The sequence below is a fragment of the Poecile atricapillus genome, chromosome 3 (assembly GCF_030490865.1).
Source record: "Poecile atricapillus isolate bPoeAtr1 chromosome 3, bPoeAtr1.hap1, whole genome shotgun sequence".
NCBI lineage: Eukaryota > Metazoa > Chordata > Aves > Passeriformes > Paridae > Poecile > Poecile atricapillus.
Window position 1 is genome coordinate 81,958,952 of NC_081251.1, and position 20,931 is coordinate 81,979,882.

Genomic DNA, 20,931 nt, shown 5'->3' on the forward strand with positions numbered 1-20,931 from the left:
AAACGCCAGTCACCACACATGCTGCTCTCATGAGTTGTGTTTTGGGTGGGAACAAAGGCAGCAGATCTGCTAACATCTTCCTAGGCTTGCAGAGCAAGACAAAAGCAAAGTGCAATTCATATTTCCATTCTTGAAATCCCAGCAGCAGAAATGCGGCGCTCATAAACAGTATTTGCCTTCTGCTTGTAAGAGTCATAGCTGAATTTGGTTCAGGAAGTTTCTCAAAGCAGTCAGCCATACAGTGTTTTACATCCTTTTGCCTTTTATTCAAAAATCTGTATTGATATCTAGTTCTAAAGAAACTCACTTCAGATGGTAACATTTATATGACAAATACTCAATTCATCTTCTGATTCAGATCCTAGTTATTTGTTGCATTTCTGCAATTTACAAGAACATAGCTCATTATGAAGTACGAAAGGTCAAGTCTCCAGAAAGTATCAAATTAAAATCAATTACAAGTCCTTAACTGTTCATGGTTAGTTTTTTATCATCTGGACTTTTGAACAACCATTGCCAAATTGGACTAGAATAATTTACATCAAGACAAGTAAGCATGTTGCAATGTAAGGCTGTGTGCATTTGTCTCAGCCAGTAAGGAGGAAGATGCAAACACTCCTCACAGAGATGATCAAGGGGCATGGATGGGCAGCAGTGCTGTAAGGATTAAGGTGTCAAGAGCAAGTCACTACAGTGTGGGAGCAGCTGGACTGGACACATAAGTCTGCCGGATGACTCAAGAACAATGACTAAAATAATTATAATTGTATCTTTTGTACAGATTAAAACCAGCTGAATAATTTTAGCATCTGAAAGTCATAGCAAGAAGCCCGCAAAAGCCATTGCAAAATAGATAAACAAAGCTTATGTTTCTGCGAGGCAGACTGTCCCACATCACTGCTCTAACCCCACAACTCCCCTGTTCAACAGGGGTTGTTGGCCTTTTGATTGAAGGCTGTGGACACTCAGTTTCACTGTTGGATTAGAGGATCACCACCAGATTCCAAGTCCTCACATGGGGCACCATTTGCGGCAACTGAGAAAGTACAAGTCAGTATTGGATGCCACATTAATTTTATTTTCTTGATTAACTCTTTTATAAGGTTACACAGCCATATCCAGCTATGCAGCCAAATAAGATATCATATACCCATGCCTACTCACACACAGATTGCTTTTCCAAGTCGACACATTCCTTAGTGGTGGTCTTCCAGCCCAAGGGCACACACTCCCTTCCAAACATCTTATTCAGCTGGTCATGATCCATACAAAAGATACAATTATAATTCATTTAGTCACTGTTCTTTAATTATCCAGCAGACCTGTGCTTCTAGTCCAGCTGATCCCACACTACAGCTCTGCTCCGTCCATCTTGTCAGGTCATTTGATCCTGGACCAAGTGACAAACGTTTACTTAGTAGTGTATTTTTAAAAGACTTCCAAGGGGGACAGAGAATTTGGTGGATAGTCTTATATTTCACAGGAATAAAAGAACCTCAACAATAAGGGGGGGGGGGGGGGGGGGGGGGGGAGGGGCACAGAATTGTTCTGTGAGGATGGAGTTCTTTGCTAAGCTGCTGCTCCATCCATGTATTGGGTGTTCAATCAAATGGTCTTCCCTTGATAGGTTTCTCTCTCAGTGGGCCATTGTTGCTTGGATGCAGCTGTGTGGAATGACTGTGCATTGTACTAGCTTCAGTCCTATTTCACTAAGAGCATGATTTGAGTGTCCTGACAGTTGCTTAGCAAATAAGACTTGAAATCAAAGTGACAGCAGTCTCATGCCCTCCCTAAGGCATATTTTGGTACCCAGCAAGGGAACAAAGTATAGTTCTGAGTCATTATTTCAATTCTATGGAAAAGAGTCATGCAGAGGCCTGAAAATCTGATAGAGCCCTGACAGACCAGTGACTGACACATATAGGCAGTGCAAAAAAATTACGTGGGGGTAGCACAATCATCCAGTGCCAGAGAACCAGATACTCACATTTCTCTTTGCCCAATCCACCTATTACACCTCAACAGATTCAGGGACTCTAGGGATTTCATGCTTCTGCAATCCAGAAGAAGCTTACAAAACCTCTGGGGAAAAATTGCATCCATTTGTCCTGAAGCCTGAATATCTGACACATGTAGTGTCTTGTCTGCCTTTATACTGTGCAATGGGGGTGGGAGGAGAAAAAGATAAGAGATTTTTGTAGAGGAAGGCTAATAATCAGAATATTCTTCCTATTCAGCATTATTAATCCCTACTGAATTAGATGCATTAGCAAAAGGTACTTCATTTCTTTGGAGATAAAATGGAGCAGTCTGAACTACTGAGGAAATATTCTGCCTATTAGTGTCTATGTAAAGCCCTAGAAATAATGCTCTCAGAGATAAAATAAAGAATAAGAAAATAATAAAGGCAAATTTCCCTCTATGTGCTACTCTGCAATTAACTGTTTGAAGTAATTCCCAATACCCTTAATCTCAAAAACTCTGCTTATCTGCCCATCCAGTTATTTTTAATTTGTACTTCTATTATTAGTACTGCATTATTAATATACCCTGATAAGATAGGAAATAGCCTGGTGGTGTTGTTTCAGCAATGCCTTGCACGGCATAATAGTCTTTATGATGAATAACTCCTTCCCATCTGAGGAGATTCATTATTCCCTCTGCTCACAGACTAGGAGACGCTGGGGGAATCCCATTTCCTCCCCTGAGTCAGTATTCCATTTCCCCAAAGCAGCCTGGGCCTCCTTGTGCTCACCACACATGCACACGCTGTTATCAGTCAGGGTGATGCCATCTCCTTCTGTGTGGCCAGGAGAGACGTGCCCCAGGTGCCTCTGTCAGAGCTTGTGCCAGCACAACCTCACCAGTGCTCCACAGAGCTGACAATGTGCAGTACTTAAGGTATTTTATAAGGGGTGGGGAGGGAAGGGAGGGCAACTTTTTTAGTCACACTGCTTCCAGAATCTGGGCTCAGGTGCTGCAGCCAAGCTGGTCAAGAATAGATTTCTACTGCAAATGAAGGTTTGTATTTGGAGGAAACTCCAGTAATACCAAATGTTGGAAAGAAGGGGTAAGACGTTAAAGCAAAGATAACTACTCTTATACAATATGGTTTGAAGTACATATGTCATATTTTTGTTGTGGGGGAAAGAAGGGGCCAGGGAAGAAAGGATCATCAGTTTTTAAGGTTTCCCACATCTATGTTTCTGTAATGGGGTATGTGATGCTGTAAAGGTTATTGTACAGTTTTCCTCCTGACATTTCAATATACATCCCATTTTGCCAACACATCTTCTTCTGTCTCTCCTTCAGTATAAGCACTGTAAATTGAGCAGATCTGTGGAAAAATCTAGCAGCAATTAATAGGGGTGAAAGCTGTTGGGATCTGCAGAAACACAACAGAGCTTCGCACACACTTAGAGAATTTAATGTAAAATGCTGCTATTAGTATAAGCATTTTTAATCACCACATAGGAGAAAAAAAGATAATGTATTGTATTGTATTGTATTAGAAGACTGAACTAACCAAGAAAAAGGATATTAGTCTGGATTAAAATCTGTGAGTTTAATGGCAGTATTTTATGGGAATGTTGAGTTGTCCTTAAAAAAAACTGTTCATTTTTAAAAAAGCAAGTCTGTAGCAAGTTAGCCTTACCATTTTTTTTCAGGTAACTTGCTAAAAAACTCCATCTATAGCTTTTTCCTCTGTATTTCCACTGCACTGGTGAGGAAGAGGAGATATACACACACATGCATGCACCTATATGTTTATAGATGCAAATGTACACACCTCATGTACAGTGAGAATTACACATACACCTGTCCATCCACACCTATCACAGGTGCACCTACTCCATTTCTCATTTCTGCGTGCTACAGGAGAGGTTTTGAGCCTCACAGGCCTTAAGAATGTATGGACATACATCGTGATTTTTCATCTCAAACAGGTCAATGATTTCATCAAACTTTTTTTTTTTCCCTTTACTCTATAGAAAGATTCTTTCATACTGCGAAACAGAAACACTGAAGTATTAATTTTCATACCTGGTATTTCATATCTCACTATCCAATGAAAGATAATGTAACTGCTAATCACTTTGGGAACAATACAGAAAAGAAAGTCTATTTACATTTGGAAAACAAAATGGCATTTGGTTATCAGGAATCCAGATCCACTAATGAAATGTTTCCAAACCCCAAGCCACACTGCCTAGACTTCTGGGAAAAAGTCCTCCCTGGAAGTGATTTATAGGTCAAATTACAGAGCAATGAAAATCTGGCCATCCGAGGGCCAGAGGCTCTGATCTAATAGGTGTGCACATTATGACCATCTTCACAGAACCACCCTGACAGAAGTACAATGAACATCTCCAGTCCTTTACTGAATAAACAGCAGCGTAACTTGGCTTTCATTTAGCTAAGGCCAAATGTGACAAAGTCTGCTTGGTCCTACTCCATGAAGGTCTGTCTGCTTTATGCAATCCCCTGAGTTGCATGCAGGTCTGCTCAACCTGACCTGGGTGCTGTATAGTGGAAAACAGAGGATGCAGACTTCCATCTGAGGAGAGGTCAAAGTACCTAGAACTTTTGCCAGCGACTTGTTACTTGTATCTCACAATAGCTGGTTTTCTGTTAAAGGTTCCAAGCAGAACACAAGAAGAGTGTCTCTCCCTACTCAGGGATTCATTTCACCTTACTTGAGCCAGCCAAAACACAGATATCTCATTCTAAGGCAGCTATGTTGCCTCTATAATCAACTGAAAAAGAAAGGTACATCTGGTAGGCAAGTCAGCCCAATTCTCTCCATTTCTCCATGAGAAGAATACATATGACCAGCCTGGATCAGAGGGGCAGTGATCACCTAAGCTAGCAACATGAATCACATCCTAAGGTGGCAATAATGGTGGCACTAATGTATGAAGGAAAACATAGGAATATAATGACTCGAAACATGGACATACATGCTTCTCATAACAGCACAGAAAATGGATAAATGACAATAAAGAGGTATTCCCAAAAATGGGTTTGATTCCTAAAGGAAAAGGCAAAAAGTGGGGAGATAGCGAACCAGGGGAGATACATTTCAATGGTATTCTCCGTATTAAAATGCAGTTCACGTTGGCTCCTACTCAGCTGAGCTAGTTATCTATTGAAGTCAACGTTGTACCACAGAAATGAGGTATGGCACAGACCTTTAGAATAAGAGAAAGTAGAATGACCTTGCAGTTGAACCAAGAGGCTCAGACAAATCATTAGCCCATGATTTTACAGCAGTGCTACAGCAGAGCTTCCAGCAGTGTCATCATCCCGCCTGCACCACTGCTCTCCGACACGTGCTGAGAGGAGTCAAACACAAAAGGAAAAGGCTGGGAGGAGAAGAGCTTTAGGAAATTTTAAAGAAAAAAGAATTGTGATAAGGTCTACAGCTGACTGCTCAAAGTACAGTACCTGTTACTTCTCTAACATCTCAGAAAACTCACCACGGTCCTGGGTTTAGCAAACTATCCAGTATTTAAACTCCTTCTTCAGCATTGTCTGAGAAATACTCTTGAAATTTTCAGTTTTCGTCATCTTGACTTTCCTAATTTATATTAATCTCTTTATCTTGAATTTAAAATTTAATTTAATGAGGTGAGATGTAGAGAAGAGGGCAAGTAAGAAGGGAACATTTTGGGAAGTACTACTGGAAGACTTAAAAAGGAAATGGAAGTTATTAACCAGAACTATTAAAGTGCTCCAAAATACCAACCAGCAGTAGCACCTAAATTGAAAAGCAAAGTAAATGAAAACACAGTATCTCAGAAAAACTTGGAGGAGATCAGTATTAAAATAAATGGTTTTTATATCCTAGAAAAATCCAGTAATTTTCCTTCAAATTCCATGTCCTTCAAAATTCAAGACTTTAAAACACATGGCCACTGTATTGTCATACTATTTAAACAATATGAGAATATTTTGAAAGTGTACTTGCTAGGTGAGCAAGAGTAAAGGTTTCTGTAGCTTCATTAGGTTATCAGCATTAAAACAGTCAAATTAATTGACCAGTGTGAGCCTTATGTATAATGCCCATAGCCAAGTACAAACCCACAAATTATGATCATTCCTAAAGCAAGGAAACAGTAAACTAGTATAAAACTTGTAGATTGCTGGGCATAAAATCATACGACAATGCAGAGGGTGCTGGATAAATAAAGTCACTTAGAAAAGTACAAAACCTAGTACCACCAGCCTGAAGTGATTTGAGCAAGCTTATTTTTCTTTTGTTCACCAATGTTTACAGAAAAATTCATCAAAACAGACCAAGGTAAACAATACAAAACTAGACTTGTAGCTCTTTTTCTGGGTGAAATGTACTATAAAAGAAACACAGAAAAGATTTATTCTTCTAACACAGAAATAAAAAATGCCATCAAAATGAGTTGAGGTTCAGCCTTTTTCATATTTTTTTGGTCCAGTCCAATTCCACCTGGTAATCTCTTCCAGCCACCTCTTGTGCTCACAAGCTCATCAGTACAATTTCTGGATGCACCTAGGTAGATGCGACTATAGGGATGAACAAAATTTTCAGTATTTTTTGAGGAAAAAAAAAGAAATTTAATGAGCAACAGTCTCTTGTTCATATCTGCCATCACCAATAGCTGGTACTCAGATTAGAATACAAGTTTTTTCTCTGTGATATATGGGAAGAGATACTTTTTTTTTTTTTTTTTTTTCCCAAAGCAAATAATTTCACTTCAGTTTCCTTAAGTAAGGACTAACTAGACTTACTCTCTAGAAAACCTCATTTTCTCTGCTGCAGTTTTCACATCACCCTCCCGACCAGTGAAAAGGAAGATGTCTGCTAGTTTGAAAGATGACCTTTTTTTATGGAAAATTAGCAGAGACAAATGAATTAAGATAGGTGCCAACATTAGTGGAGCACTTCCAATGCTCCCAGTTCCCTTGAAGTAGCAGCTTCTTGAAGCTTCACAAAGAAACAGCAGTTACAGCTGTTCTTTAAATCATGGAAAACATGACTGCATATAAATTTCTTTAAAATACACATTAAAATACACTTTAAACCTCCAAGTCAACCAAAATGCAATCTGACAGGCTTCTGGCATGCCTGGATTGGTACTTCCACATCCAGAATAAGCTCTACTTTAGAGAAAGACAAACCAAGTGTTCATAAGAAACATGATTGACAAAGGTAAGAGATTTTCATTAACAGCAATTCTTCCAGATTTAATAAGTTCACCTTTTACTTAAAGCAGCTTGAGCTTAAAACTCCTTCTAGAAAATCCCATCTAGCAGGAATGTAGGCAAAGTGCAAGAAAGCTTCCACCAGGTCCAAACAGTACATTTTGTGAAGAAAAACACAGTTCTGAGCAATTCTGACTAGAGGGCAAAAGGCCACCTGGATTTCATTCCAAGTGGAACTAACTAATTTGTACAACAATCATGTTGACAACAAAGATGAACACATATGTCTCCTTTAAATGCCTCACGGGGTCATCCTCCCACTTTTCAGCAGCCATGGTAACTTTGGGAAAAAAATAGGTCTCACCTCAGAAATTGTTTTCTGTGATAGAGGGTTTAAAATCACCTTTTTGATCTATCTGTTAACTCTTGCCCCTGTACACCTGAAGGATGAAGCTGTACACAAGAAGGATGTCTGCTTTACAAAGGAAAGAGAATCTCTTCTCACTCTTTCTGGAAAAACCTTAAAGATGGTTGTCAGTGAAGTGAAATACAGAATATTTTGCAAGTTGGGCTGGGTTTTTTTGCTGACCATAGGAGAGGTTTTCATGTACTCCCACTTAACATATGACAAAAATGTAGGCAAAACTGTATGACATTTGTAATGTAGACAAAAAAAAATCCTGACATCCATCAATCAGCAGGTTTTTAAACTGAATTTCCTTTACTACATGATACAGATCCTTGGGAGAAAGATGTGAGTCAGGAGCATCTATCACACTGCCAGCATCCTGCTGCCACTCCTGTCAATTGGCGGCATCTTGGTTCCTCTGAAGGCCCCTCCAGCCACACCCCATGCTCAGCCCCCAGCTTGATGAGCTACCAGCTACCACATCTCTCATTCACTCACTAGACTCTCAAAACCCTCTCTCTGTGCCACTTCCTACCCTGTCCTACACACTTGGAAAGGGCCCCTCAGGAGCACCTGCAGCATAATCTATTATTTACTCATCAATAATCTTCTCTTCTACACCAGTTTGAGAAAGGGGATCTAAAATTACACTGCTGATGGGTTGAGGACATCACTACCATGATTCTTCTTGCTTCCCATCTCTCTGTCTGCTCCTCTTTACTACAGTGAGATCATAACTGCTCTGGACAGAAACAGGGTTTTTTAATCTGAAACTACACATTATTTAGCAAAACAGGTATAGGCCCTGTAAACAAGAGTGCTGCTGCTGCTCCAGAAAAATAAAAAGTAAACAGAATTACAAATTACAGTTGTTCTTTTAATAGGTCAAAAAGACTACTTGAAGGAAGTTCAATAGTGACTAGCTTCTCTCTGGTAGAAAACTTGTGCATAGGGATGCATAGGGATGATTTTAGTGCCCAAGCATAAAATAGCCCAAGCTATTTTATTTTGAGATTAACAAGTACAAAATAACAAAAAAATCCACACACACAAAAAAATTGTATGTGTATGTGTATGTGTATGTGTATGTGTATATGTATATGTATATGTATATGTATATGTATATGTATATGTATATGTATATGTATATGTATATGTATATGTATATGTATATGTATATGTATATGTATATGTATATGTAAGGAAAAGTAAACTAGTCTCTGCCCAAACATAACAAATACCTCTCAGTGACAGAGGTTTATAAGGCTACACACAGACAAATAATAAATGAAAGAAAGCACGGAGACCACATCAATTTATCCTAACCCCCTGCCACCAGAAAACAACCTATTTATTCAGGTTGCCAGAAAATTTTTCATTCCAGCTGTTTTTCATGTCAAATGTGGGATTCAGCAAAACAACATCTTTCACAGAAAGAACATTTCAGATTTTCCTCAAAAGTATTGGTTAACTTTTGATTTTGTTTGACAGAAAATGGAAGTGGAGGTGTAGAGGAAGGACAGAGGGAAGCAGACTGGGGAGCAAATCCAAGCAAGCCTTGGTAGAAGGGTCTTACAGTAGTTAATCTTCGGGCAGGCATGGAATAATTCATTATTTCTGCACTGAAGACCTTTTTGCTCTGATACTGGCTTGTTGTCTGGAAGGACAACAGACTTAAGGAGTACCTTTCAGAAAACTGAGATTTGGCTAAACATCATGTACAGCCATCCAGAACAGTAGTACTCGCTCTCTAGATAAACTCAGTAAAAGCAATCTTTTACTCAAAATATGATGATCCAAAGGTAGCAGAGAGAGAAGAAATTATGCTCAAGCTGTCGCATTTTATGGATCAGGATTGTCACACAACCCAAAGAAAAACTCTCAAGAACTGACTGTGAGGATACCACACTACCACTCAAGATCATCTCCCTCTACCAGCAAATGTAAATCCAAAGCACACAGATAAATAGGATCCACAAAAACACTCCTGTTAATATATTTACAACAGGGTCACACCTTTTTACTTAGCATCAGAAAGAGTTAATTGGAAATGAATGCAACAAAGAATCTGATCTTTCACTTCTTTCACTTTGACAATGTGGTACTTCTGCTAGGCTCAGTGGTGTATCTAACATCAAAGTAAAAGGCTGATTATGCAGTCCCACCATTTCATTATTAATAATATCTTCTGACTTCTGTGAAGCTGAACTTCAGATTTCAAATAATACTTCTTTCAAAGTCCAGGCTTGGCAGAGTTTTGATTTGCAAGGCATTTAGTAAGAAAAGGCATGATGCATGCAACCTGAGTAGATACTGTCTAACCCTCTTGGTCAGTTTAGATGTTTCAGTGGGGGGTTGTACCCATATCCATCTTAACTGAACTGCTAATTAACTTTTTTTAAAAATGTTGACAAGCAGATCTTCCCCTTTTAACTTAAAAAAAATATATATATATGCCTACACATGACAGGTAAGAAATTCTATAATTGTAAATAAATCACAGTCATAAATTTTGCAATGAGGAGCAGAATCTTTGAAATTTCTCGTAGAAGTGAAAATATAAAATAGCAACTGTTTGCTTGCAATTTCATTTTAGAAAACTGTGAAATTAAATTTACCCTGAAAGTCTAAGCTTTGATGTACCCAACTTCCTATCCTTCACATCTCGGATACCCACCCCCCCCGGAAGACTCACAGCTCTCAAGCTGACACCAAGCCAGTAAAACCCAGTGTGTGCCTTCCAGGCAGCCTGTGCACAGCTGTCCCCTGGAGTCTCAGAAATCCACAATCCCTGGCAACAGTCATCCTCCGAGTTCTGGTGAACCAGAATTTCCAGTAACAAATTGTCATATTAGAAATTGCCCAGCCCACTCAAACCCAAAGTGACAAAGAGTTTTATCACACTGACATTTCTTCTAAAAAGCTATTTACATACAAACCAGGAAAAAACTCTGAAATATTGAAAACAACACTTAACTTCCCTGAACCCACTTCTTCCACCTGGGTTCACATTTTATAAATTTGTGGCCTTACAGAAAACACTATATGAGAAAAAATGCTGAGAAAAGTAACTGTTTTTTTAACACATATGTTATCAAAACATATATCAAAACCTAACTGAACAGAACACATAAACAAGGAAAATTAAAAGCAAATACCTCATCTAATGTTTTCCCAGTCTGACAAATAAATTATACTGTTATCCTGAAGTTATTTACTTGTTGTGCCTCGCACCTATTTCTGACATACTAAAATGAAAATTGTGCTACAGAGGTAAGCTGATGGGAAACTTTCATGAAAGTATACATAGAAGCTTCAGATAATAATTATAAGGTGACTCATAAAAGAAACCAAAAAGGTGAAAAATGAAACTGGCTTTCAGAAACTGCAGGTTAGACATATTTTTGCTAAAGGAAATGCAGAAAAAAATTAATTTTCTGTAGTATGACTATATGAAATAACCTAATTTGATTTACTTTTTTGAAGAAGCACGTGTGTCAGTGTGCTAAAACCTCTTAGCTACTTATATGCTCTGAGAGTTTTGGGACAGTAAGTCTGAAATTAAAAGAATCATGTGGGCTGCGAAATTTCAGTTTTACTTACATAGCTGGAAAGCCTGGAGCCTGTTCTTGTACTTGGTTTTGAAGAAGAAAATCACAGGTCTGTTTAGGAATATTGTAAAACTATTTCAAAAGCCCTCTCCACTGGAAACCAGTGGAGAGAGAAACAAGAAAGGCTCAAATCAGCCTGGAATGTTTAGACAGAGCTATGTTTATGTCTCTGTGTATGGACCCGTTCCTTCAGACATGTGAAAATAATAATCAGGAAAAGTGCTGACCCAGTCCAAGATGGGAGATAAGCCCCTTTCCAAGAACATACCCTTGATTATTCCTCAATGGAATTTTCATTCAGGTGTAACCCATCCCAAGCACAGAAACTAAGACTCCTGAGAGGATGGCTTCTATTGTTAATCTGTTCTGTAACAACTTCTTATAACAAGGAACAGGTTCAAGTTTACTCCTCTTTCCCCCACTAAAGTCATAACACACATCCCTATTAAAGTTTTGTAAGCTCATGACAGATTTCTACATTTCTTCCCACCTACCAGGCCTCAGGAAAGGAAGGGAGCCCCATGTGTACAGGATCTCTCTTCAAACAGGCATTAACCCAGCCATAAAAGTAATGGATAATGGAAACCCTGGAACTGCACAATATAAGAAAGTAAGTATCCAAACTCAGCAGTGGAAGTTCTGAAGCCCATCCTATGTTCAGCAGTCCTAGATCACACATTAAAATTTCTCTTCTAAGCAGAACGTTCACCAAATTCATTGTCATTGCTGAATATTCAAGGAATATGGAAAAGCCATGCACACAGATGCTTGCATAAGAAACTACCTTGATTAAAGCAAACTGCTTTTCTCAGTAATTGCATTCACATACTCCCAGATGTAATATGCCAGGCCCTCCAATTGTAACAGGGAGAAAGGGAAGGGCCACTCAGACAAACTACAAAGCAACAGCAAACTATATACTCACCTCCTTCATTGCCTCAATGTAAGTGTGCACCTAAACAGCATTTTAAGAGGGAATGATTATGCAGAATGCGAGGAAATAACATGACAGAAGGAAAAAGGAGCAATTTCTCATCAGCAGCAGCACAGGTTTTTTTCAGGTAAATGTACTCAAAGAAAGCCAGCAAACATGAGCCAGAAGCAAATTACAGTGTGTCCAGCCAAGATACCAGTCAGGAAAGCAAAGGGATCAGGAACACAAAATATGCCATAGCAAGCAACAGCTGTGCAGCTTCCACACAGCCACAGAGACAACTACTCCTGAAACCCAGAATGGATATTACCTCCTGGCAGAATGGACATTAACTCTACCTAGTAGCACTGTGATCCCAGTGCAGGTGAATGAGTGTAGCTGGGCTCTTGAATGCTGCACTCTTAGGCCTAAGTCAGCTTTAACTTTATTAGAAATTCACTTGCATTAGTTGTTAGGCCTTTTTATTCGTGTTCAGGGACCAGCTACATCAAAGTCAACTGAGAAAGGACATTGTTTTCCAATTCCCTTAATGTTTTGCACAAGGATAAAATCTCCCAAAGAAAATCCATGTTTTAGTAATATTTGCAGAGCCTACCTTGCCCAAACCAGGAGTGTCTTTCACTTTGCTGACTGCCCTCAACAAACAAGGTGGTGCAGGGGGTGGGGAAGTCTGAAGGATACTGCTGAAGCAGGTAGAGAAGAGAGGAGATTCAGGAACAGATGATGCAGAAGGCCTGTGCTTCTTCTTTTTGGAAGACAGGTTCAATTTCTGAGCAGCTCTGTGGGAAAAATGACAATAGCAAGCTAAAACAACTTTGAACTCACCAACAAGAACAAATAAAAATATTTATCAAGCTATGTAGGCTCTCAGTTTTGACCTCACTGATCCTGATAGTTTTATAATTCTTGTTCTTCACTCCTTAGTACTATTTTAATGCCATTGACCACAAAGTTGCTCCAAATTTAGTCTTCATTAAGTAGGGTGACAATCAGGCCTCTGTCACTATTTTATCTATTGAAGCAATGCAGCCTGCAAGAAAGCTCCAAACCCAAACCATTGAGCTATATGGCAACTGCTATTTTAAAATTATGAAAGATTCACAGAGAATTGTGTCTCATGCATGGGTCACTGATTCGAAAATGAATACTTGTGTAGAGTTAATTAGTGATAAATGCTCAGGTGATTCTGCTGAGGTGTAAGAATCCTAGCACTAGCTGTTCAAAAATTTTATCACTTCTTAAAACAAGCCAGTCTAAAAGCTGAACAAATGTTGACCAATGAAAATACTGCTGTTTGTGATGAGATGGAGACAATCATACAGACTCCAGCTGCATTAACCACTAAGCAGGGGAAACAGCGAAGACTGCTTTTATTACAGAATTCTCAGATAAGTGTGCTAATTCTCAGATAAGTGTGTGTATAAGAAGTTTGTATAGAGTTTGAGTAAAAGGCTAAGCTTCTCTGGAGCAGAAACATACAGTACTTTTGCTTTGCAAAATGTTTTGTTTTCAGAGATAATGCAACATTCAAGTCTTTGTTGCAGCTGGTTTGTCCCAACACTTGTGCATCCTGCACTGCCAGGGATAACATCAATATTAATCATGCTGTCCCATGGTTTCCCTTCTGCAAAACAGAGCAGTTTAAATGGAGCAGGTCAGCAGGACTACCAACTCAAAGGAGAGATGGATAGAAAAATTGTGTTTGCTTTGACAGACAAATTGGGACATAATATATGTATAAAAGCAAACTGTGCTGACCACGGCTCTCCTTACCTTGCTGAAGTGCATCACTCAAGACCAATAATTCTAAATCCTTCGAAGTTTTAAGAAGCTTTAGCTCCATTATACTGGTATCAGTTTATATTATACAACTCAAAATTTACAAAAGTAATGACATTATTTTATGCAATGAGTCAGGAAAGAAAGACTGAATATATACACACATGTACATACACACATATTTCAGTATGCAAGGAACCTGTGTTTGTATCAGGTGTCTCAGCCACATGGACAAAATACTGCTTGGTATGACATTGCCATATGGCAGCTGGTCACAAGTACACTATGTGCAGCACCAGGGTATGTTCTTTTAGCCTATGCCAAGTGCAAAGCACTTCCAGATAAATTCATTTCCAATGAAAGAAAAACATTAGGAGATTTTAAATGACCTGAAACAGAATTAGAACTCAGAAGTTTCTGTACCACCTCCTTGACCTTTCTCTTTACTTTTACCTAAAGACTGCAGTTCATAACCAGTTCTTCTTATTTAAGCATACACTTTCTTTTTCATAGCAAACATACTCAAAATGTGTTGGTCAAAACCATTTTTTCATTTCCTTGCAACATTTCCATGGTTTGAGAGGATTCAATTATTTCAGCTTCCACACTGTCCATCACTAACACTTTTATGAAGTTGTCCATGCTGAATCAAGACTGTCTGTACGTCTTAGTTTCACTATAAAAGTATTTTAAGGGAAATCTTGTACTCTATGTGCAACAACTGAAAATGTAAATGTTGGTCAAACATACTGAAAGCTTTCCCCTGTGGTCAAGCTCATTAGTCCAGTCTGAAATATAGGAAGTGGCTCCATCCACTATGGTCATCTATCTGGTATCACTGACTCATTTTCACCATGAACCTGGTGAAAATATATTTCCTAAAAGCTGTTTCCTGAATTGACTGACAGAGCCATTATCCCTCTTGGCACTAAATGCTCCTCCAGAATTTGCTGCTCCTTTTACAAAGCTGACAGTGTAATACAAACCACTTCTTGACCCAACCAAGAACACAGCCGACATTTTCTTAAAGAAAACACATTTTTGGGGGTACCTGGCCTTTTCAAAATCTTGGAACTATATTAAAGTTTGACAGTTATAACCTATGAGATTGTATATAAATGGAAAAACCTGCATTTTCCTTATATTTTTGGCCTGTGATTGGCAAAATGTATGAAAAAAAATGAAATACTTTATGGGGTTGTCTGTTTTTTCCCCAGTGTAGGAGAAATCAATGCATGGCAGGCTACAGAATCACTTACAAGCCCTATCAGACGGGACTGAATTTTGAAGGGGATCAAAAAGGCAGTAAGCATCAGGTAATTCCTAGTGCATTTAACTGGGAAGAGGATAGCTTAACCATACATTGGCTGCAATATGACACAAATATGTAGAGTGTGGCTTCCTTGTGAGTACATTTGTGTGAGCAAAATCCTTCAGCCTGAGTGGCTAGCATTGCTCCAAACACAGCTGATACTGATTTGGCCCTGTGATCTAGCACAGGAGGTTAGAAAATCATATGTTTTACCTTTCCAGGCAAGTCAGAGGCCTGGCTCTCTCATGCAGGCTCTCTGGATCACCAGACTCCTCAGGCAAAGCACCAGTCTGGACTGAGGGCAGTGATGCTCACACCCTGCATAGTTCCGCCAGCAGCTGTTTAGGCTCTGCTCTTTGTACAGGAGCCAGCTATTTTATTTGTTTCATTTAATATCTAGTATAATAGGGCTCTGATTTCCACTTGAGACTCTGCATACTGCTGCAGTAGTGGTGATGGCAGTGATGGCAGCATGGCTTTATGCACTGACAATAAGCTGATCATACTCCAGGTTATATTAGCTCCCACTTGAGCCAAGTAATATCAGCTATGGAATATGCAGGGGTGTGCAGGGGGCTCCAGTGCATTGCAAACCACTTCCCCACTGTGTGTGGTATGGCTGTGGTAGGGATTGTGTCCACAGAGACACACAAGGAGCTTGATCCAAATTCAGTTTTCGAAGGGCATAATTTAAACTGCATTAGACCACTGTGTGAACATACTCATTCACAACAGAACTGTCTCTAATGTCATTTTACTGAATTACCTTCCAAAAGAATGCATATTTAATCCAGTTTAGCTAATATACTTTGGATTAACGCTTTCAGATAATGTGGACTATTTCTTTCCTGAGAGTCCTGATGCAAACAAGCATCTGGAGACTTTTTGAAGGCTTACAAGATTTCTGGCAGAGGAAATAATCACAAGATCAGGAGTTAAAATTACAGGAGGGACATTACAAAGCTGATTAAAGTTCAGCCCAAATAAAACTAATACATAGCCCTGGCAGGAAAGGGGAATTGCTTTGAAAGTCCACCTGATCAATAGTAAAGACTGAGATAATTTTTTGAAAGGACTTTCTCAGCTTTTTGTTTTTTAAAATAAAACTTTAATGATGTATATCTTTGGGCAGTCAGAATAGTTTTTGCACCCCACCTATGCAGAAATGGTGATATTTTTTCCCCCCTTAAAACTTTACAAGCAGGCTGGGATTTTCAAACACGGGCTTCTAAATTAATGCTAATAAAATTTAAGGGAAACTTGTTTAGGTTGATAAAAGAATTTTTTTATTTCAGCAACACATCATCCAAGATAAAGTTAAACCTTTAGGACTGTCAAAGTAGAGGTCAGTAGGCCCACTGGGTCCATTAGATCCAGAAGAAGGTGGAACATTAAGTGGATACTTAAAATATTATTCATACTTGAGTCAGCAAAGATCATTAATACGTAACACTGATTGACACACTCCATCATCAGTGACATCTGAAGAGATTTCCTTAGGTGTATATCTCTGCATAATTATTCCCTACTGAATGTTCATACTACACTAAGATGCATTCAGTACTTATTACCATTGAAAAAAAAAAAAAATCCATCATAGAGGCTACTGAGCTGGCATATCAGTTTCTCTGCCAAAATAGGAACTGAAATTTCATTTGCATATCCTATTTTCCACAGAGGAAATTACTCACAAGCTGTGGATGCTGAACAGCCATGTATTAACTACCTTTATTGTAAATATTTACAATTCTAATTTGAACTAAAAATCTACTTTTCTTCTTTATTTGGAGATATACATTCCATTCTATAATAAAAATATTCTTGGCTGGGTACACCATTCAAGGACTACAGGATGAACTTTATCTGTGAAAAGGATGGCTTACCAGAACCTTGATTTGGCACTTGATTTGACACTTTGACCACTTGATTTGACAAGCCCAAAGCAGGTTAATGACCTTCCCTAGCTATTAAAACACTACCTTTACTTACCCGAAACTGCCTTGCCTGCTGTATCTTAATGTACATTGGAAAATAGATGGTAGTTTAGTTTGGAAATCAATTTTCTGAGCAAATTCTCTAAGCATATTTGTGCAGCTGCATCACCCATTTATAAAATAGATCTTTATGTCTGTGATCAGCAGTGTTGGTTGCCCAGCATGAAACATTCATATCCTATGGTCTCAGGTTGAGCTCCTATAAGCAAAAGACATTATTATCCAGCCACACCCTCAAAGCAACAGCTGTATTTATGTTCTCTTTTTTCTTTCTTTTTTTTAACCCAAGATATAATTCTTCCTGCAAAAAAAAGCAGAAGTTTTTGCCTGTCACCTGCAATGTAAAATGTAATCACTGTAGTATTTTGATTAACTGACTGTGCTGGTTTCAGCTGTGGTAGAGTTAATTTTCTTCCCAGTGGCTGATGTGGGGCTGTGTATTGGATTTGTACCAAACACAGGGCTGATAATAGAGAGATGTTTTTGTTTTTGCTGAGCAGGGCTTACACAGAGCCAAGGCCTTTGCTGCTTTTCCTACAGCCACCCACACTGGTGAGGAGGCTGGGGTGCACAAGAGGCTGGGAGGAGACACAGCTGGGACAGGTGCCCCAGACTGACCAAAGGGCTATTCCAAACTGAATGACATCATGCTCAGGATATAAAGTGGGGGAAGAAGAAGGAAGGGGTGGAATGTTCAGAATGTTTGTGTTTGTCTTACAAAGTGACAATTACTTGTGATAGGGCCCTATCTCCTGGAGATGGCTGAACACCTTCCTGCCTATGGGAACCACTGAATTAACTCCTTGTTTTGCTTTGTCTCTGTGTGTGGCTTTTGATTTCCCTATTAAACTGTATTTATCTCAATGCACAAATCTTCTCACTTTTACCCTTCCTATTCTCTTCCCAGTCCCGCTGGTGGGAGAGAGGCTGAGTGGCTGCTTGCAGTTTGGCTGTTGGTTGGGGTTAAACCAGGACACTGGAACAGTGTCAAACAAAGGTATACTGGAATCCTGCCATTAGTTTTGATTATTTCCAACTCAAACATTTGCCAACATGGTTTCCAAGTGTATTTTCTGCTTTGGGTAAATATGTTTATATTAAATAAGTCATTATGTCATATACAAGTCTTCATGTAGCTGGAAGGTAAAAACCAATGGGATACAGGAAATTTACAACCATGCAGATTCCTTTCCTGTGAGAAAAGACAGTCTTTATTTTCAGTCACACGGGGTCACTAAACAGTGTTTCCTCCAGGATCTTTTATTAATGAATTATATCACCTATCAACTGCCCATACAAACTGGACAGAGTGCACTAAATGGGATGTTCATATTTTCTTATTATAGGCATCTAACCTACCTTCTCTGAATTTTCACCAAACTTGATTCTATTTCCTCCATAGAAAGAAGGAAGAAATAGAATTCACTGCAGAGGTGATGCAAGCACAGTAAGGCGACATTACAGCCACGTTGACCTGACTATTACCACAGAAAGGGGAGACCCCACACCTGCCACTGCCCTGTCTGCAAACTTCCTTTCCCTCTCCTGCTTCTTTTCTCGCTTTTTTTTTTGGCTTGGCTGCTACCGCTTTAACCTCCTAAATTGGCTTGTGCCAAGGGTGTTCTAAATCATACTTATTTGATATGGCTAATATGCCTGAATTACTATGGTAAGGTCTTTCCCAGCCTTAAAATCTGAGGCATGTGGTATGAAATGAGGTTTCATATAAATCTCATATTTCTATCTAGAGGGCAATGAATTGGCCAGGATCCATGGCTTCCTCTGTGCCATGCGTTACCTTACATCTCCTAAAGCAAAGAGCAGAAAGATGCTTTAGAGGATGTTTAGCCCACAAGCTAACAGCTTGCTCTGCCACCCCTCCACCATCTGCTGCGAACCAGGTACTACCAGGTGGGGTACCACCTGGGAAGCTTGTTCAAGAAGCAAAAACAGCCTCCAAGAGCTTTTCCTCATATCTCTACATGGAACAGTTTTTCTCACCCAGAGTGAAAGCAAGAAGACAGAGTGATAAATCTTGCAGCTGGCTTGCCATGTCCCCTTTCAGTCCCTGCCTTGTAACAGGAAGCTACAAGCTATAAACAAGAATCAGGGCAACTTTATTCCACCTTAATTCTTGGAGTGGCCAAACCCAGAGCTGTGGTGTTGCAGCCTAGTAAGATACGTAAGGAATGAAATAAAAATCCTCAGAGGAACATTTTCAGGATTTGTAGTTCCAGTAAGATTCTTAGTATTTGTGTTTAATTATTTTACAATGCCTTTAAAATCTGGAGATAATTTGAACTTTCTGCTTATATTGTAGAAGGTATAATAAACATCTCTCTAATGCCCAGTAAACACTTGCCCTGTATTGTTCCTTTATTTTTATGCATGCATTCAATTTCACAGCAACAATAAAGCTGTCCCAGGCTGTAATCTTTCACATCTTGGGTGGCAGTTCAGATATTCTGGCCACAGTGCTTCAGTGGCTGCACTCTCCCCATGAACTGTAGTATAACTGCCAAGAAACTCATTATTTTTAACTTATTCAATTCTAAAAGAGTCAAAATAGGACTTCAAACTTTATTCAGGATAGGTCTTATAAAAGCTAAGGCACACAGGCAAACTCAGTGAAATTAACAGCACAGAAATGCTCTTATATCAGCTTCAAGGTTGAGTAAATTCACTGGCAACAGAGCTGCTCTTAAATTGCACCGAAACAAAGAGGAATATGCTTGCAGACCAATAGCTTAATGAGAAGCTCAAAGTTGTGTAGAAATACAACTGTACTGTGGGACAGAGGACTCATATTCCACACAGCTGCTATTTGAGGGATACTCCCAGTTTCAGAGAAGGATATTAAGGGTATTATTTCAGAGAAGGATATTATCAGATATTATGATCTGAAACAAACCCCTTTTCATGTCATTTCTGTTTGATTCACAACATTCTCTTTACCAGGTAGCACTGTATTCCAGCAGATAGCTTTTTATCTAACCTAGAAGTTCCTGGAAAACTGATTTGGTGACAGATGCCTTTCTGCCTTTGGCAAAAGGATCTTTCATTATCACTCATGCATAAAGGTAATGTTGGCAAAAAACATAACTTAAATGAACCAGCATATTTGGAATTTCTACAAGAGCTCATGCCCCTGTCCTTCAATAGTACCTATTGAGAAAAGTACATCTTGACTCAATATCTTGATATTTTAGCTAGAGAAAGATCATTTCTGATTGCTTTCTTTTTTCTCCTCATTCTCTTCTCTTCTTAGTATGGTTCCTAAATTTCAGGCATTGCAGACCACGGTAGTGGTCACACACATGATAAAAATGACCAGATTCACCTTTTCTGATGTTACTGACTGCAAACACACATAATGAACCTGCATTTTTAGAGAAAAAAAAAATTTGGTAACCAGCAGAAGAACCCAACCATATGAAAAATGCTCATCAATCTAACAAAGAAAAGAAATAACTATTTGATTTTTTTAAATGAGTGGCAAAAGGTTGTTTCTACTATTAATCTAACTTATTTTTCTCTATGAAAAAAGGTTTTATAAAAAATGGTAGTCAGACAGATGACAGTGCTAACATTATTCTTTTCTTAGAAAGCTTTGAGGATCAATTGGATATGTGTCACTGCATGCTTAATACATGAAGCAAGCTGACCCATTATACTTGGAAAAAATAAAGATGTTTAGCAGTAGTTCAATA

The 20,931-nt window shown here is 38.9% G+C and overlaps 1 protein-coding gene across 1 annotated transcript in view; it reads right to left on the reverse strand.

The window, feature by feature from the left end:
- The window catches only part of KIF26B (kinesin family member 26B), a 276,267-nt gene that overhangs the window by 87,662 nt on the left and 167,674 nt on the right, over positions 1 to 20,931 (reverse strand). The window contains exon 5 of the mRNA XM_058836915.1: positions 12,732 to 12,915. Coding sequence (XP_058692898.1) covers positions 12,732 to 12,915 — 184 coding nt within the window. The remainder of the gene's footprint in view (positions 1 to 12,731; positions 12,916 to 20,931) is intronic.